Consider the following 18,745-nt stretch of genomic DNA (forward strand, 5'->3'; position numbering starts at 1 on the left):
GACATGAACTGCTCATTTACAATGTGTGATTGGTGTGATGGTAATTTCTGCTTAGTGTGCTGCCTCTATTGGACAGGTGAAGAGGTCGCTTACATTTGAAGGAATTGCCCAGACCTTCCAATCGGGGTTTTGGCTGGGAACTCTTTAGACTCTGACTTCATTCGATGTGTCTTTAACGGTTTGTCTGTTTGTTTGTTTGTTTGTTTTAAACGAGAGACTAATTTACTATTATTTGCCTACTTGCTTTTGTTATTTTGATAACATGCAACAATACTTTCATTTTGAATGCAATTCAGTGAAATGTGGACAATAAATCAAGAACATTTGTGTTTTCAACTCAACTTGCATCTGGATATTCTTTATTTTTCATTTGTTTTATTTTTTTCAAGCGTGCTCCACAAAATGAAACAAAAATGTTGCCGTCACTGCAATTATTACGAACCATTTATTTAAGCTTGCAGACTGGACAGAGGGACTTCTTAGAACATTCACTCACTGGCCACACTGCGGGGCAACTGTGCAGTTCACGAAAGCCAATGCAAAATAAAAAAATAAAACAATAAAAAAGTTGCTTTTACAAACATAACAATTTCCAGACTGTCAACTTAACAATGTCAAAACAAAGATGTATTTTATTAAATAATGTTTAGTTGCAGATCTTTTTTGTTTTAGTCGTGGTTTTGTCCCATTCTTCCCATCGTTCAGTGTTGGGTCTTGGCGCAAGTAAGAGAACCTGCGTACTCCGTCCGCCAGGTGGCAGTACAGCGCTATCAGGCCCGAATGACAGGCAGCTAGCTAAACTGGGTTGTTTTGAATCCCACGTGAGGCAGCAGCAATGTTGTCTTTTGACGAACTTCTGACAAGTCTGCAAATGTGTGTCATCGCCGAGAACCAAACGAATGAAAATGGAAACCAAACTCTTCAGCTCTTTTTCGATAAGCTGTCGGAGTGCTCCAGGTTTGTGCTTTCCTGCAAAGACACTTCGCCGCCTCACTGGGGATGACAGTAATTAAATTTACCTTGATAATTCTACCCAATACGAATGAACAGGAGCGACGTTAAAAGGAGCAAGGAGCGCCATTTGGAGAAGGCTACCCAACTGTTGAAGACGGTCAAGCTCGATGCCTTGGAGCCTGATCACCTCCAGCTTCTCGTCCGACTTCTCGTCTCCTTGCAGCTGCAGATGGTCCACATCTCCACAACCTGCAGAAAAGTGGACCAGGTCGGCTCACGCAGAATACAGCTCTGCTTACCTTGCTGTTCCAATTCCAATGTCATCTCTCACAAACGCTCCCTGTTTCTCGACAGATGTTGCATCATCTGGCGAAGGTGGACCATCAACTGGTGTTTGGAGAAACCCAAGTCTTTTTGAGCTCTATAGTTCACTCAGAGCAGGTACAAAGAACATTCTCAGTTCAACACTGCTGACATTTAAAGGTAATGATGACCATTGTATTTTTCCAGATATTCACTCAAGAAGACCTTCAGAGAGGTTTGTGTTGACTATGAAGTAGTGCATATACCTAAGTAGGAACCAGATGATCCACTTTGACCATATACTGTTGTTCAAGCGTAGCAACGTGTTTATTAGCAATTGTAGTTTGCTGTGGTGTGAGGCGAAACGGATACCTTAGTAAAAACAAATACAGAAAGAAAGAAAGATTGGTAAAAGTAGAAGTACTGATTCAACTCATTTACCTCTTTTTTTTTTTTAAATATACTTTTAGCCTGTATGTTCCTGGAGGATAGCGCTGTGGGCCGTGATGTGTGGCGGGAGCTCTGTCCTTCCTTTCTGGACAAATTAGCTCAATTCTTCCCTTTAATACTGCAACAAGAGTCCCTGCGAGATGGGCAGCTGTGTTATCTTGCTGTGAAGGTTAGCGCACTTTAAGAAATGTGCAGAATCCATGTCCTCCATCACATCTTATTATCTGTATGTGATCTGTGCAGGTGTGCCTCCAGATATTTCAGCTATTGTCGAGACAGGTGTCTTTTGCAGTATGGGAAAAGGAAGAGAGGAGCCCAGCCATGCAGAAAATCTTGCAGGCTCTGGCTGAAATAATGTTTGGAGAGGTTTGTTCTTCATTTTCGTGTCAGTTATTTGAAGCCTACATACACTCGTCACTACCACAAAGTCTTTTTTAAATGATTGTGTGTATAATTTTTGGTGGTGTAGAAATGCATCATTCCTATTTGGCTGCATGAGAGGGGACATGCATTAGAAATGTCTCCGTGTGATGCATTGCATTTGTACAGTAATAAACATACTGTTAAAGAAATGCCTCTCTGAGTGTCAGTCAGATTGATTGGGTACAGCTCTTGTGTTGGCTCGTCTTAGATTATGCTACTGAAGGGTCCAGTAGGTGCACTGTATGCGCTGGTTCCATTTCTTTCTTCCTCGTCGCCCTTTGTTCCGCAGAGCAGCAACAGAGACACTCGTCTTCTGGCGGGGACCGCCGTGGCCATGCTCATCAACACGGCATCTGAGCGCAGCGCCGGCGCAGCGGCTGCCTGGAGTCTTTTCCAGAGCTCTCATTCAGGTACAGTATGACTGCTGGACACCTAAATGCTGTGTACAGTGGTAAAGAGGTGCTACAAAATTCACTTCCATTTTTTTGGGTGTAATAAGTCACGCCTTGAAATTCTACACATGCATGCAACTGCTCAGAGGCCCGTGACAAAATGCTGTTTGTGTTTCTCAGAGCCGTGGCTGCTGACAGTGGGGGCCCTTCAGGTGCAGTGTTGCCCCACGTCGCTGGGCGGAGTGGGTCAGCTGGCGATGAGCAGGGGCCTCCTGACGTGCTGTCACCCTCACATATTGCTCAGTTCACGTCTAGCGGGCGCAGAGGTAAACTTGTAGGCCAGCATAATTTGACTGAAAAGCATGTTGTCCTTATTGACCAAATGATTCATAGTTGTATTCGCAGGGCAGCTTACTGCTGGATGCTTTGTTTCCTCTGCTTTATGATTTGTGTGAGGAGAAGCTGAATTGTCTCTACCTTTCCTTTGAGGGTGAGTCATAATAAGAGCGTTGATTCACAAGCTTCCATGCGCATGTCACCTGTACAAATATAACACCTGATTGCAGTGTTCACACTGTGGCTGAAGAAGGTCAAAGAATGTGTGTCTGATATCTGGAAGATGACGGGTGGCCGTCTTCTGCCTGACGGTAGCAGCCTGCAGCAACAGCTCTGTTCTATTATTTGGACCAGCGCTGAAAGTCCAGTGAGTTCAACTGCTTTTTTGGTCTAATGTTCGATTAGTTTTAGTGTTCATTTTGTATTTATTTTAGTGTTTTGATGAATATATATTTTTCCATTCAAATGTAGAAAATCATAACATCATTGTGGTTGGAATTATTCAATTTAAAGCTAAACCCTGAGGCCAGTGTGAACTTCTGTATTTTTGTGTGGGACACAAATTCACGCACATGCACTCAGTGGTAACGACATTAGGTACTCCTGCATAATCTAACGAGATCCAAGAACTGTATCAACTGAATTAAATGCTTTGTGTTAAATTAAAGCTATCAGTAGGTATTATTTTTTTTAACAGTATGTTTTTCACTGTAGTCGTAGTTTCACAGTGCTGTAGAACTCAACTGCATCATATGGAGATATACTGGTTTATAGTTTATTTTGTGACTATATATATATATATATATATATATATATATATATACCAGTGGTTCTGCAATGTTTTTCACCAAATACCGCCATTATGGTGGCCAAGTAAAAATAAACCGACTTTGGAGTAAAAAGTAAAAATACTTAGCCACCATAATTAATTTGCAGTAATATAGTAGGCCTAAGTGTTCATCATAAAATGCGGCGTTATGCCCAGTTTAAAGAGACAAACACTGTGCCTAAATATAGGAAAAGGAACATCTACTGAAATAAATATTGATTAAAATGTGTTTTGAATAAACGTTAAATAAGTCATAATTAAATAGGTGATTAAAAACAAATAGGTCTTAAAATATGTATTGTACTCTACTAAAAAGTGAAATACAACTGACCTGAACTTGAAAAAGAAAGAAATTACATACAAAGTAAACATTGTACCACACTAGATTAAATAAAATGTTGAAACAGCTTCATTGTCATGTTTTTGTTGTATTTTATGTTTTACATATGGCAAATTCTATTTGTATTTAATTCAATGATAGCTGTGATAAGCGGTACAGAAAATGGATGGATGGATTCTATTGGTAACCACTGGAGAGAGCTCGCATACCACTTGTGGTACTCGTATTGCATTTTGAAAATAACTGATATTGACAATTGGGCTACATAGTTAAAGAAAAGGTCATATGGAATTGCTCCCCACTTTGCAGCGTTAACATTTCTGCTCTGGGTAAGACTTTCTACATGGTGTTGGACGTTAAGGTCATTGGTAATAGGAGTGTAATACACTTATTTTTTCATGGGCCCTTGTGTCAGGTGGAAGGTGTGTCCGACTGTGCCCGTGTCACCTTGAGCTTGTTTTTGGACCTCTATGATGTGGACTGTGAGCAGTTTGGTGACAAGAAGCCTCTTTATTTGGCTCTACTGCAACGAATTATCCAACTCCCATGGGAATCCAAAGCCAAATACCAGCACCTCTGTGCTCTTCTTCCATATTTGGGAACCGACACGGTGAGCTTGAATGTTTATTGCAGTGTTGATGTTGCTCAGTAGTTGAATACATAACCCTTTCATCAAACAGGTGCTGGATCAGTATGCTGAAATTCCAAATCACCTCCTGAAGTGCATGTCAAATGATCACCTGTGTCCTTGCGGGTCAGAACTTTACAAGTGTCTGATCCAGCAGCAGAGAAGAGAACTTTGCGGTGACTCTCCAAAGTCGGTTTCGGAGTCAGATCTGGCCAGTCGGTGGGCTGGACGATGGCTTCCTGTCCTTCTTGAAGCGCTGACCTCACATTTAGTTATTCTTCAGAGCAACAGCTCGACACATTTACTCTCCTGTACGTTCCAAGTCTTCCCCTCCGCTGTGGAGCCTCTGCTGGCCTCCCTGGACCCGTACTCACCAGGCCACCTCTGCTCCTGGGCCTTCATTATGAGTAGCTACCGCGCCGTGACTGGGGGCTCTCCCTGGTCTCTGCAGGGGAGCTGTTCCCTGGAAATCCTCCAACTCGCCCTGGGCTCTGCAGATGACAAAGTTCGACTTGCTGCTCTCAACCTCCTGAATTGCAGCCCCAAGACCAGAGAGACTCCAACACCAGAAGAACTGTCAGTAATGAGGACCTTCATTCCTCAGAACCTAAACTCAGAGTCCTCGCTTTTTCGCCAGCATTTTCAAGCATCAGTGAGGAGATTCTTGGTTCGGATCCGAGATGGCTGCTTGGCACACATCAAACAACAGAAGGGCAAGGGGGACACCGGCCAGATGGAAAGCTCACAGCAAATACTGGCCCTGGGAATCGGTGAGGCAGCCCATCGCTATATAAGATGAAATATTACTTTTGATTGACACTCTGTTTATGGTAATACAAATAGATGTCAATGTATGTATGTCTTGGCAATTCAAAAATCAGTTCCCACAATATTAGAAACATTTTGATTCAGCGCTTTCCATTGCATGTGATTTGTTTGTACGTGTCTGCCTGATGAAGTGATCTGTGTGCACTGACAATGTATCCCTGCTGTTAATATTTTTTTCCTTTATATTCATCTAGGATTTGTGGACTGGTTGAGTCAGCTGGTCTGCTGCAGTCTGACACCAGATCACAGTTACCAGAGGAAGAAGACGGCCTTACTGTTGCTGTCAGCCCTGCTGGAGACGTGCACAGATACATGGAGCCCCGACAAGAAAAAGGGACAACCACCCGGTCAGTATGGTGTGCTGCTATGTTGTAAATGTAATTTCCCTCACCCCATGAATAACATGTAGGTCTATCTAGCTCTAAATATGATTGATCAGTTATAAAAATATTAAAGATTAAAGGGCATGAACATTTAGTTTCACATTAGCTTGATGAAAATGAACACCATCAGTTATCACAATACAGTAAACCCTCGTTTACCGCGGTGAACGAGGGGGGGGTTACGGCAGTAAATGAAATCCAGGATATAGTGATGAATATATACTCATTATATTTGATATTTCTAAGTTTCATTCATGTATTCCAATGCCGATTTGTGACGTTACAATTTACCAAGACGTGCAGGTATTTTAGTTGTCCACACACACAACACAAGCACGTCTGTGAGGCATGAATGACCTGAACAACAGCCAATGCGGACATGGCAACTATTAACTATTTGCACTATTCTTCACACTTACGGTCCTGTCAATGTAGTCAGCCAAAAGCATTATGCGTATCCACAATTTATTGAGGTCATGTTGTAAACTCCATTACTGTAGTTGTAGAAAAACAAGCTAAACTTTCTTCCTTTTTTTTGCATTTGTTCCTGTCGATATTGGTACGCGTGCGCATTAGCTATTCATCAAGCTGAAGATGGTATTCATGAGTTCATTTTATAAAACTGTTGACTGTGGCTTGTGTTTTAAATGCAGAAGCTTCTCAGTAAGGTTCATTTATCTGGTAAGAACATTAGTCCGATTGACCTTTTGTGGGTCATTGCTGCTACATTTAAATCATTTGGCCTGTAAAGAGATGTGCAGGTGAGTAATTGCACTACATTGACCTTTTAAAAAAAAAAAAAAAAAAAAATGTGCGATGCACTAAATCAGCAATTAATGAATTGATGAACCGCAATATAGTGAGGGATTACTGTATTACTAATTGAAATGTAAAAAAAACAAAAAAAAAACAGATGCACTCACCCAAAAACATTGCAACATTTTATTTTCAATCCAAAAATATAGTCTGCAACCAACTGTTACTTTTTGAACTAGAAATTGTAAATGGCAACAACCGAAGACCCCACAAAATTGACTTAAGACGGCACTGATATGTTTAATAGTGATGGGACACTATTTAAAAATTATTATTATTATTTTTTTTAAGTTTACTGTAGTTAATCTAATTTTAATCAAATAAAAATAGTTTACAATTTTTTTTTTTTCAATTGTAAGATTTTGGTCAGTGAATACTACTACACACAAACAGATTTGTGCCATTTTTAACTATATATAATATTTTCAAATGATTTGTTTTCTCCAGTGAACATGGGATCTCTCATTAACTGTGCCAGGTTGAGAGGACAGTGGGACTTCTTCTCCAGAAGAAAGCTGCTGGTTCTCATCAGCTGTTTGGAAGATTCCACGAATGAGGTCGAGCTGCCCACCTCATTTGGATTCTGTTACTCAGTCCAAGACGATAAATTACCAGTAAATGTTTGCTTCTTTAGATTCGTGAACTTTCAGCAGGATTATTGGTGAGATTCTTCCCTTCTGTCCTACCTGCCGACGTCGCTGCTGCTGTGCTTACTCGTGCCAAGCAGCTTGTGTGCAATCCTCGCGTCCAGCAGGCCCAGATGGGGGCGCTAATGATGAAGGTGCTCCATCACAAGTAAGGCAAACCATCAAGCCCGCATCATTATCTAGACTAGACCTGCTCAGTATCATGTCATCCGACACAGGTCCTGTATTGAAAGAAATCCATCCGTGCACCTATCTGGGGTCAGGTCTAAAATTCTGCCTACATTTTTTATTTTGAGGCTGTCCAGAAGGTATTAAATTAGCAATGTTTCTTACTTTGGTTGGAGTTTGCGGTGGTTTGAACTGTGCTGCGTCATCATTTCCAAAATGTTGTTTTCTCATGTAGCTAAATAAGGTGACAAAAATATCAGAAACAACTTTCGGCACATTGCAATACAGTTCTATACAACTGTAAACTACAACCAATAATAAACATAAAGTTAAATGAATACCTGTCTGAATTTGAGCATAGTAATTTGTAAATCTCTGGTATTGGATGTCATCAGATGGTTCAGTTGTACCTGATGTTGTATTGTGTAGTATAGTGTACGTGTAGTGTAAATGCCTGATGTATTTTCACTTCCCACACCTCAGAAGGTGTGCAGTCCCTTCCATATTTGATTAGTAGTTTATCAGCTGTGCTTTTGTTTTGTTTTTTTTAGATGGCAAGGCCTTCCTGAAGATTGCAAACTAAACAGTGCCATCAGTGTCAGTAGTGCCCATAACATAAAGACCTCCAGCTTAGTTAGATTCCTTGTGAAGGAGCTTGAGAATCACTACGTTACAGCCAAAGCCCACGTGATGCTCGCTGCCAGAACCAAGCCTGTTCATGGTGAGCCGAGTTGCAGTAGCTACACATCTTTACATTAGTCTATTTTTTTTTTTAAATATATCCGTCAAAACTTCTGTTTCAGGTGTTCTGAGCGCCCTACAGAAATGTTTGTTGGAGGACACATGCAGCATCTGTGATTCACTTGGTCCCGCACTGACCACTAAGCTGCTGAGCCTGCTAAAAAACATCTCAATACTTCTGCTCGGCGTATTACACGGACACCAGGATTTTGAACGTGGTAATCTGCACTACAAATGCTGGTTTGAGTTTGATTTAAAGGATATGGCACACTACACTGTCTGCAATGATTGCAACCTCAGATGCTCCCCCTTCCTTCTGTGATATGGGCAACGCCATCAATTCTCTGATTGCCAACTCATCTGGAGGAAACCAAGAAGATGGAGGAGAGGAGTGTGTCTTGTTGTCTGAGGAACACAGCCTTGTTCTCACCTGCTGCTGGGTTTCACTCAAGGTGCTGACAAAACCTTGTGGTAAGTTGACATTTTAATACTTCTGTTGCTCATGTGTATTTGTATCTTTCTCATTAGGAAACAGGAATCCTTTTAGGTTCTCTTGTGGAGAGGATTCTTTCTGAATCCAAGCCTGATGCATGCTTTCTAACAAAGCAACATCTAGAAACTGCGTCAGATATTTTTAGAAATATTCTCCTCAAATGCCGTCACTGGGTAGGTTCAAGTATCTATCAAGTGCACCTCTTGTTATCATGTTCACTTACACAGTTTCAGTCAAGATTCTTTTACCCCGTTGCAAATTATTTTAATTTGCAAGGCTTACACTTAACCAGAAGTGGTCATCTTTTGAAAATTTACATTGGGATCTAGATCATTTTGGCTGGAACTGTCTATCTATATATATCTTGGCTGGAAACCACACAAGAACCTATCTGTAGCCTTTAAGGTTATTAATGAAAACTATTTACCGATTTAGTAGTTTTAAAATTTTGGACAATTTGTTTGTAGCCCTGATCTTATCGAACAATTTATTTGTTTTTCATTTTATTCTTTAATTTATCCTATTTATTTAACTCTTCATTTATCCGGCCGGGTAAGGCAATTGAGAACAGATTCTCATTTGCAACTTGACAATTTGGCAATTATTACCTGGCAATTGAGAGGAAGCAATCCTAAGGGATTGTCTAATTTCTGGCATAATCTACTGTATTGTAATAAACTATGAGTTTAGAAAACTGCATTGATAAAGGGCATGCATAGTTTTGGACATGGAACTTTTATGGCAAAATACTATAATTAGATACATGAATGTTTTCTATTTTGAAAAATTACAAATTCAAAATGAAAAAATATATTTCCTAAAATGGTCTCTACCCACACCAATTGTACATGGTCTGTAAGCATCCAGAGAGCATTGCAGCCCCTTACTTTGAAGTAATTTGAACCATTTAGAAGCCTGAAGAATTTTTTTTTTTTTTTTTTTTAACTATAACAGCACTAAAACATAAACAAATGTGAATTAGCAAAAGGCTGAATCACGTGTGTGGTCTCACAGTAAAGTGAAGTTACTTATCAAATTAATATCAAACGATGATTCATATTTTATATACAAAATATAACTGACAGATAAGAGTTGTGATATCATATGAAAGTGACAAGCCCCAATTTCAATGGAAAATTTTATTTTGTAATATCCCTGACAGGCCCAGCCATGTACTGTGATTTAAAATACTAAAATCTCCTCTTTCTTCACCAGGGGGCAGTAGAGGGATGTTGTGTGGGCTTCACCAGATTCTGTTCAGCTCTGCTCAGGGCCAGTGATCCTGAGCTCAGGGATATCCCATCTCAAATGCTCCAACAAGTGAATTGTTTTTACATTGTCACGTGTACACTGTCTGAATCAATGTAGGAGATGCTTGCTTACACGTGGGATCGCTCTCTCTCTTTCTGTATTGTCGTCAGGCATTACAAGTAGTGCAGTCTCCTAGTTGGACTTCCGTCACACGGCGGGCTGCTGGATTGCCTATGCTCATCCTTTGTGTTGTTTCTGCAGAGGAGGCCAGTAAAGCACGGCCCCTCTTAGCACATAGCATGCAAACCTTACTGGACACAGCTGGAATCCCCCTTCCTGAGAAGTGGGACCAGACGCTGGACCTCCCACAGGTGCATAGGCAGAAGTGCAACAACACTTTTCTGGCTACAAAGAGGAATCATTAGCGACTTGTAAATGTGTTCAGATGTGTGTAAGGCTGCATTTGTCCGTCACAGGTGTGTGCAGTTCACACTCTTCAGGCTCTGGTGCGTGGATCGGGGCTGGGTGTCGCCATCCTTCAGTTTGTGCCCAACATAACTATTTTGGCTCTCACTATGCTCAGTTCTCCCTGCTGGGCCATGAGAAATGCAGCCCTGCAGCTTTACAGTAGGACAGAAGCATATTCCTCTTCACATGGATGCTGTGTATTTGTAGATCTGCTCATGGGAAATTTATTCTCCAGGTTCTCTTTGCTCACGGATGCTCGGTCAGAGGCCCGGCAGTGAGGGTGGGACTAAACGTGGCATGTCCCCCCACGCCTTTTTCCACCACTATTCCAAGCTCCAACCCTTCCTCCTTGAGGAACTCCGAGAGACCGCTTGTGACCTTCAGTGTGTACCTGAGGAGGCCAGGCTCCGTCTTCAGCCATCGCTCTACCCGATCCTGACTCTTTTATCCCAGCTCCAGCCTGGCGTCCAGGACTCGGCAAAGTAAGGTCATATTAGTCAACAGCACAACATCACTAGTGTACGGCGGGGCTGAGTTATCCAATCACTGGCCACTTCATTAGGTAAACGTCCTTAATGTCATGGAAAAAATGTGAGGAAGCACAAATTGCACCTTTACAAATACTGTGTAATGATGCAAAGCTTCAGAAATGTTCATTTAATTGTGGTTATTATTGTCGTCGCAATTTACAGTGGTGTAGAACGAAACTGCATCATATATTTGTATCCCTCTCGTGCAGATTTCACACATTTCAGTTGTACACCACTGCAAAGCACAGTTTCATTCACCATAGCAATTGCTATATTTTCTTGTCTGACATAACTTTTAATAGTGTTACTTTAGGTTTTACTCATTAGCTGTGTTCTAATCGTTTAGGAAATCAATCATCTTAGAAAGTTCTTTTTGCACGGCAACTTATTGTTTTCTATTGTTTTAACCCAGCAGAACCTTAGCAGACTTCCTGCCTCCTTTGCTTCAGCTCTCTGCCAGTCCCATTTACAGCGTGAGAGTGATGGCTTCTAAGGCGCTGGTCGCCATGACTCCCCCCTCAGAGTACATGAACATCCTCATCAATCTGACGGCCCGGTTGCCCTGCACACCGGCGCGCTGCTGTCACAACTGGCTCCACGGGCAACTGCTGCACATGAAAGCTCTCCTGGACAGAGCTCTCGGCAAAGACTGCTGGTGAGACATTAAACAGTCATTCATTCACCAGACCCATCGGGCGCTGACATTTTGGCTCCTCTGTCTTGGCAGTGTGCCTCCAGCAGAGGTTCAAGAAGTGGTGCGCGCTGTGGAGGAATCGGTGTGGCTCGCCACAGATGCTCAGCGCTGCCCGCTGGTGAGAGCGGCATATGTCGCTGTGGTGGAGTCACTGGGAAGATTGTGCAGCCAGAGTTTTCTGTCAAAGCTCTTTGACGTTCTCATACGTGAGCTACGTACACCTCAACAGGGCCTTCAGGTGTGTGCTACTGTTGTTTGTATACACATTCGGATGTGTATACAAACACATCCGAATGTGTTTGTATACACATCTTTCTTTATCATTGCATGATTGCAAGGACTTTTATAACGCTGCATAAAAGATTGCTCGTCTGGGGAATGCACGTGTTAAGGTGAACGTTTGAACCTGGAATTATTCACCTTAGATTATTTTCTATTGGACAAATAGTTTTGCTATGGTAGATGGCAAATAAAATGTCAGACAGGAGTAGTGTGGATGAATGCGTTTCATTGCTCCTTAAAGTATTCATATCCAATAGAGTTCGGCGCCTTCTTCGATTGTTATTTCGAAGCAGCTGCTGGAAACCAAAATGGCACAAAGCTTAGACTGAAACAGAAAAGGCCGTATAAAAACATTATGTTGGGAATATTTATACAGTACAGTGCTGTATTCATAAAAGGTGTCTATTTTATAGCAATGCTATCAGTGACATTAATTTTTTTTTTTTTTTTTTCTCTCCTTCATTTCAGGTTGGCTTGTCTTCCTTCCATCAACGAGCCATCCAGTTTCTCTGTGCCGACCCCAAGTGGGCGTGTGGCATCTTGGAAGGTTTTACAGCAGCGAGCTGTGATCTGAAGCTGGCGTTGGTCACGTGGGTGGTGGAGGACCATGCTTCACTCAGCACCCACTTGAAAGAATTGATCCAGAGTGTGCTGCAGGTGAGTTACATGCTGAGAATTCTTTTTAAAAGTTGTCCTTTGAGATCATGTAAAACAAGGATCACGTTGTGAGGCTTACAGCCATTAAAATGCAGTTTGAAAATAGGTTTTGCTTCGTGTTGTCTCGTGTGTGTCATTATTCAGACCGTAAATATTGTTCTCTTTCTTTCTTTCCCCCCCCCCTTTATTTTTTTTGTCTTTGTACTGTCTTTCTTACTCCGTCAAGTTCTTATGTGACTGTCTGCACTTCACGCATTCTCGGTACTACTAATACTCTTCAAGATAGTTAAATTGAATGTGCTGTTTAATTTAAGAATCTTTTTGAAAAAGTAAAATAATAAGCTCCAGGTTAAGGTTTGTGTTACATCCCAACAAGATACATTAGGTTTGTAGTCTTTCATCCACCGCTAAATAGATTTGTTTGGGGGGAGGGAGGGGTGTTTTGAGCTTAATCTTTGCTAGACTTTTATTATTTGATTCAATTTTTGCAGCATTCAATTGATGTCAAGTATTGGAAACATTACTTTTCTGTGTGAGCACTTTATGGTGTGTGGTATATTGTGTGGTGTAGTATGCCATAGAAAAAAATATTCCGAATCAAACACAGATTCTAAAAAAAAAAAAAAAAGTCTACTCTCACGTTGAGAATCGTATCTGCTTTTCTATATTAGACTAATTAATGACCTTAAAGCTTTCATGGAAAAACATTTTCCAACAAACTAAAACAATTCGAAAAATGTTTTTTTTTTTGCAGGCTGTATGTAACATAAGCAGTGATGTGTACATCTAGACATCAGCCCTGCTTATTTTTGTACCATTCAAGCCTAAAGCATGTATGACAAGATGAAGGCTGATTTATTTCAGTGCTCTTAACTTTCAGTCCAGTCTGAAGGAGGCATCGTTGAGCCCCATCGAGGAGTACCGCAGGGCCCACTTGGCAGCCTTGGTAGCAGTGATGGGCCGAGGGGATTCGCCTCCTCCACCGGGCCCGCTTGAGGAATCCGTTCTTCTGGAGTGTCTGGATATGTTATTGAGGGACCTGGAGGATCAGAGAGGCGGGTCGGAGTTCTTGTCCCAGGCTCTGCATGCTGCAAGCCTCCTGCTTTCCCAGTGGTTAGAATCCAGTTTGACACATTTCATTGTCACCTTGCTTAGCTCTGACTTTATCCACTTACGTTAGAAAAAACCAAAAAGTTTTCAGAATTCTGTAATCCAACGCTGGTGTGGTGTCTTGGAGTCTTGCCAGTCCCCCGATGTTGCTGAAGTTCAGAGGATAGCTTGTGCCGAAGCTCTGTGTGTGGCTGGCCTTCCCCTAATGAGCCACAATCTCATTCCTCCAACTGTCATGATCAAGTACTGTTAGATCTCCACGCAGTCTTTCACTAATGCATTTATAATGCTTTCAAGAAAATGTTCAATGTCTCCCGTGCAGGTTGCTGAGCACCTGCCTGTACTTGCTGCAGGACCAAAGCCAACTGGTGAGGTTGAAAGCAGCCCGCTTCATCGCCATGCTGCATCACGTCAGAGGAGGAGGAGGAGGAGGAGGAGGAGGCCAGAAGCGCATCTACCTCATGCAGGTCAACCTGGCTGTACCGTTTCTGCTGGATCTGTTGCTGGAGGAGTGCTGGGACACACCAAGAACATTGGAGGTGCTTCTGTGTCATGTGCCTCACTCTGACCTGAGATCTGTTCTGAGAGAGGCAGCGGACACTGGGTGGGTGACTCGACTGATTCGGGATCAGGACAGACTTGACTGGAGGTTTTTAACCGTCGTACCGCGGTGCCTTCTTCAGGTGCGGAGGGCTCTATGAGCAGGACGACGCCAACGTGTTTGCCGAGCCCTCAGTGATGTGTGCACACGTGTTGCCCTACCTGCTGCTCATGGCGGAAAAGTACTCTGAATCTTCAGTGATGGCACAGAGCCTCAGCACATGGGCGGAGGAGAACGCTGCTCTGCTGCTAGACAACCTCACACTGTGCAAAGACATCCAGCCAGGTCAGCACACTTGCATGTCGAGAAACAGTGTTGGGCAAGTTGCTTCTCAAATGTATTTATTATATTAGTCACTTTTATTTGGAAGTCATATTACAAGCAGGGTGAGCTAAATTAATGGAAGACTCTAAGGTGGGCAAACTTTTATGCTCAAGTGCTACATTGGATTTTTAAAATGGGCAGATAGCCCTGGTCATTTGTAGATGCGGTTTAAAAAAAAAAGTTAAAATGTGTATGTAAAATATTTTATTTTAACGATAAGATAATTTTTGTAATGTATTTTAATTGTATTTATAATGATTTAATTATAGTTAACTAACCAATTAGTAAAATAAATAATTTATTTTTACTATTACTGTTTACAATTTTTTCCATTCATACAGTAAATGATTTGACCAATTATTTAATGAGATCAATGAATAAAAATTAATGTGTTTATTACATTTTAGAGGAAAGAACAGCTAAATGATTGCCCCAAATCTTACAGGACTCTTGATAATGTAGCTGCTCGTTGGGCCAGTTTAAAAAAAAAAAAAGCTCTAAATTGTCCATAGGTGTGAAAGTTTGCCGTTTTGTGTCCTGTGATTGGCTGGAGACCAATCAAGGGCGTACCCCATTATCTCACCCAAAATCGGTTGAAATAGGCAGAGGACAAGCACTGTAGAAAATGAATGGATGGATGCGTAATATTATTTTCTCTGAATTCTAATGTGTTCCACCACGTTTGTGTATTTGTGGTTATTTTCACCAACACAACAACAACAGTAGACTTGTTATTCGAAATTGTGACATCTAACTTACATTGATGACACGTTCCAATTTTGTCTTTCTAGCCGAGACGCTGCCGCTCCTCACGGACGCCCGGTTCCACCGCACGCTTTGCGGCCTGCTAACCAGAGCCACCTTCCTTCTCCGCCTTTCCAAAACGTGTGACCGTGTGCAACACCTTTGCGATCCTTCGGCCCTGCACGTGACTTTAAAGGATGTTCGCGGTCGTCTGAGTCAGCAAGGTGTCCACTTGAGCTCCTCTCTAGAATCTTCTGAGCCGAGAGACGTCACACCATAGACTCTCGATGAAAAGATAACTGGGGAAATCGGTATGTGGATGTTCGAGGTAGGCCTTAATGCTGAATGCGCCGGGCACATGCTGCTGCTGCTGCACGTCATGTTTACAGTGACTGTGAATGGACTTGATGAAGATAGAAGGTAAGCAAGCTTACTGTGTAACAAATATGTTACACATTTCTGAAAGGTCTTTATCCATTCGCTCATTTTCTGATGACAGAGCAGACATGTTAAACTGGACAACATCCAACTACACACACAATATGATGACAATTACAGAAAAAAAGTATAAATATTTGTGTTCTGCGGAAGGGTATCGCTGCCACACCAGCAAAAATTAAAAGTGTTCAGTTTCACGTTATAACGTGGTAAGTGTCACGTTATCATGTTAAAACATAATAAATTTGACTTCCGCCTTTGGCCAACCAAACCAAAGCAATTTCTTCCGGTTCAGGTCACTGGTGGAGTCTTTTTGTGTGTGTGTGTGTGTGTGTGTCTTACAGTGTATAGCAAAGTTACTAGCTATATGTAAGTATAGTTAAGGTAGAGGCCATGTCTGTGTCTGCTTGTCCTTAACTCCACCTTAGAAGGATGTGATCGTCCACAGGAGTTTTCCGCGAGACCAACTTTTTCACATTATATTGTGAAACTAACTGAACCTTTTTTTTTTTTTTCCTGGTCTGGCAGCAATACACTTCTGCAGTATTCTGCAACTATCCACTGTTTGAAGAAAGCCCAAATGCCAATTGTAATGTCACTCAAAACATCACACAACACAAGGTTTCTTAAAGAGGCAGTTACCCCATAATGACACAGCTTAAAGCAATTTCAGGAAAAATGTGCAAAATGTTCAGTATGATGATAGAACTCAAATATACATGATCAAAATGGCATGTTTTATCCAATAACTTGTTGTGGACAATGAAACCATGTGGAGAAAAAAATGGAGTCAAAAAGTTTAGTATAATTTAACCACTAATTACACACACTGTGGTTAGCAGAGAAGTGCGTGGGACGTGCCCAAAACTACATATATCAAATTGCAAAAATGAGGGAATCACTTTTTGAGAGACTTGTTGTATAATGGTAGGTGTGCAAATGTTTCAAAAGTGTCATTATTTTTGCTACATTTTCATGATGACTGATTGATTCTAACGAGGACACTAAAAGATCTTCTTATATGTCGCGATATTGACCCTCATGATTCCTCAATTCCTCAGTGCAATCAATTGTGTTTGGTATTTATCAAAGTGTTCAACTTTGTGCTGAGCCTAGGCAGAGGTCCCCCACTGTGCTGTGTGCGTGAATAGTGTATGAATTTGTGATGAGCATCCTTTGTAACTGCAGTGCATCAGGAGAGGCTAGCCGCTCAGTGGCAAACTCGGGGAATACGGTGCTGTTTATGTGCTCCATTAGAGTTCTTGTGCCCGCATAAGTGTCCATTTTCCCAACCACATGAGAGCTCAAGATAATGGACTGGCCCTGAGTTGACAGAGGGTGGGCGCTCGCTTGTTGACAGCCCACACACTAGAAGATTCTTACATCATCACATTGCCTCCTGCTTCTTCTTGAGGTGGGTGAGATAAATGACTCACTCACTGACACAGGCGATACGTGGTGGTGTTCTTTTTTTCAGACGAAATGATATTTTTGACTGACGCACAGTGATGAATCAGAATACTTCCTTTTAATTTTCTATGAAGTAGAGCATTTTCAAAGTGACTCATGACAAGTGCAAATGCACTTGTCATGTTCTCTCCAAGAACAAATGCAAATCCTGACTTCAACTTTGCTCCACGAGTAGACGATGTGAAGGGAATGTAACGAGACGTTTCACCCGTTAATTGCAGCTTGTTTCTCAATCACAGAGATGAAAACAAGTAGCCAGTAGTATGTAGTCTTCATTATTCAAGTACGGAAAAGGAGTGAAACATTGTGCAATTTGAAAGTAAAGTTGTGCTTCCACAATGTGATTTTCTGGCCCTCTCTGCAGCCTGCCTGCTTTTCCTGTTTAATTAAGAGACCGACTATAGCAACGTGGAACAATGCCAAGTAGGTGCGTTCATTGGGTTTGTGTGCACACATTGAACCACATGTTTACCATCTGGACTGGGAAGACGAGGGAGTGTTTTTCCATTGTGTCATCAGTGTATCCTTCCTTTTTAAAGTGCCCATATGGAATTACTGTATAACACAATTTGTTAAACTGTTGAGGGTGCTAATTTTAGTGCTCTTTCTGCAACTCTTAAAACGTCCAATAAAGCGGTCACTGTTACGTCAGGTAACCGAAAAGTATGTTTTACGACAGTGACTTAAATCAAGGCGGGCACAAGTGGAAGATCTACTGTCGAATTAGTTTGATGACTGATTTGTTCTGAAAGAGAAATAATTTCCCCCATGCGCTAACTTCGTAGGCAATGTTGCGAGTAACCTTTGAGCCGTTTCAGGGTAAAAATAAGTTAACCACTAACCAAAGCATTGTGTGCTCGTCCTTAGACGGAGAGTGATGCGGTCTATAGGGAAATACTCAGGGTGAGCTGATTGCATTCGGACTTCATGCAGCCATCCCGCTGTTTAACATTATCAACTGTCACACAAGTGCAAAAAGAAGTTAACCACTTTCTACTAAGAGCTAGGACACAGAAAGGTGTGCCTTTCTACTCATTCTTGTATGCTTGTCGTGACTGGTACACTTCTGTGGTGGCATCAAGAAAAGAAAAGAAAACAAATCATACAATCATTCACTCGCTCTCTGAGCTCAAGTTTCGATTTTCTGACGTCTCGCGTGACTTTATGCGTGACAGCAATTTATGAATTGAGCGACATGACCCCGAAGTGTGTTTTTCCCCCCAAACTGTTCACTCAGTAGTCAAATTGTTGCACCTCAGGTGCAAGTTCAACTGCACCGACAATAAAGCTTTCATTAGATGAAGGCGTGACCTTTTTCAAACCTGAAAACCTGCAGAAGTAAAACCAACCGATTCAAGCGTACTTGATTTCCGCGAGTTCTGTTTGCGTCGATGGCCGTCGCCTGAAAACGTGCCTGGCTTCTGTTTTCAAGAGTTGACCCGATG

The 18,745-nt window shown here is 41.7% G+C and overlaps 1 protein-coding gene across 5 annotated transcripts; it reads left to right on the forward strand.

Annotated features, from left to right (window-relative positions):
- Positions 1–787: 787 nt before the first annotated feature.
- Positions 788–16,445, forward strand: si:ch211-225b11.4 (tRNA (32-2'-O)-methyltransferase regulator THADA). 5 transcript variants are annotated; one of them, XM_061671605.1, is made up of 31 exons: positions 788–957; positions 1,051–1,222; positions 1,309–1,395; positions 1,465–1,492; positions 1,728–1,876; positions 1,951–2,073; positions 2,420–2,540; positions 2,703–2,848; positions 2,928–3,012; positions 3,089–3,225; positions 4,443–4,637; positions 4,708–5,425; positions 5,678–5,830; positions 7,130–7,239; positions 7,317–7,477; positions 8,049–8,218; positions 8,301–8,456; positions 8,539–8,690; positions 8,767–8,904; positions 9,947–10,051; positions 10,153–10,353; positions 10,459–10,609; positions 10,686–10,932; positions 11,393–11,635; positions 11,708–11,912; positions 12,425–12,613; positions 13,494–13,726; positions 13,808–13,966; positions 14,046–14,327; positions 14,407–14,609; positions 15,440–16,445. In XM_061671605.1, exons 1-31 carry the CDS (start codon positions 836–838, stop codon positions 15,670–15,672), a joined length of 5,574 nt encoding a protein of 1,857 aa, XP_061527589.1. In that variant the 5' UTR covers positions 788–835; the 3' UTR covers positions 15,673–16,445. The 5 variants fall into 5 exon arrangements, with proteins under 5 accessions (XP_061527589.1, XP_061527590.1, XP_061527591.1 ...); XM_061671606.1 differs by having other exon boundaries at positions 11,396–11,635; XM_061671607.1 differs by lacking the exons at positions 14,407–14,609; positions 15,440–16,445 and having other exon boundaries at positions 14,077–14,133.
- The last annotated feature ends 2,300 nt before the right edge of the window (positions 16,446–18,745 follow it).

The sequence above is a fragment of the Phycodurus eques genome, chromosome 3, assembly GCF_024500275.1.
Source record: "Phycodurus eques isolate BA_2022a chromosome 3, UOR_Pequ_1.1, whole genome shotgun sequence".
NCBI classification, from domain to species: Eukaryota; Metazoa; Chordata; class Actinopteri; order Syngnathiformes; family Syngnathidae; genus Phycodurus; species Phycodurus eques.

Excerpts from the sequence above, each read along its gene's own strand:
- si:ch211-225b11.4 (XM_061671605.1), top strand. The coding sequence starts at position 836 with ATGTTGTCTTTTGACGAACTTCTGACAAGTCTGCAAATGTGTGTCATC. Across the intron at positions 10,933-11,392 it reads GGCGTCCAGGACTCGGCAAA|CAGAACCTTAGCAGACTTCC; the intron begins GTAAGGTCATAT and ends GTTTTAACCCAG. Across the intron at positions 14,610-15,439 it reads GTGCAAAGACATCCAGCCAG|CCGAGACGCTGCCGCTCCTC; the intron begins GTCAGCACACTT and ends TTGTCTTTCTAG.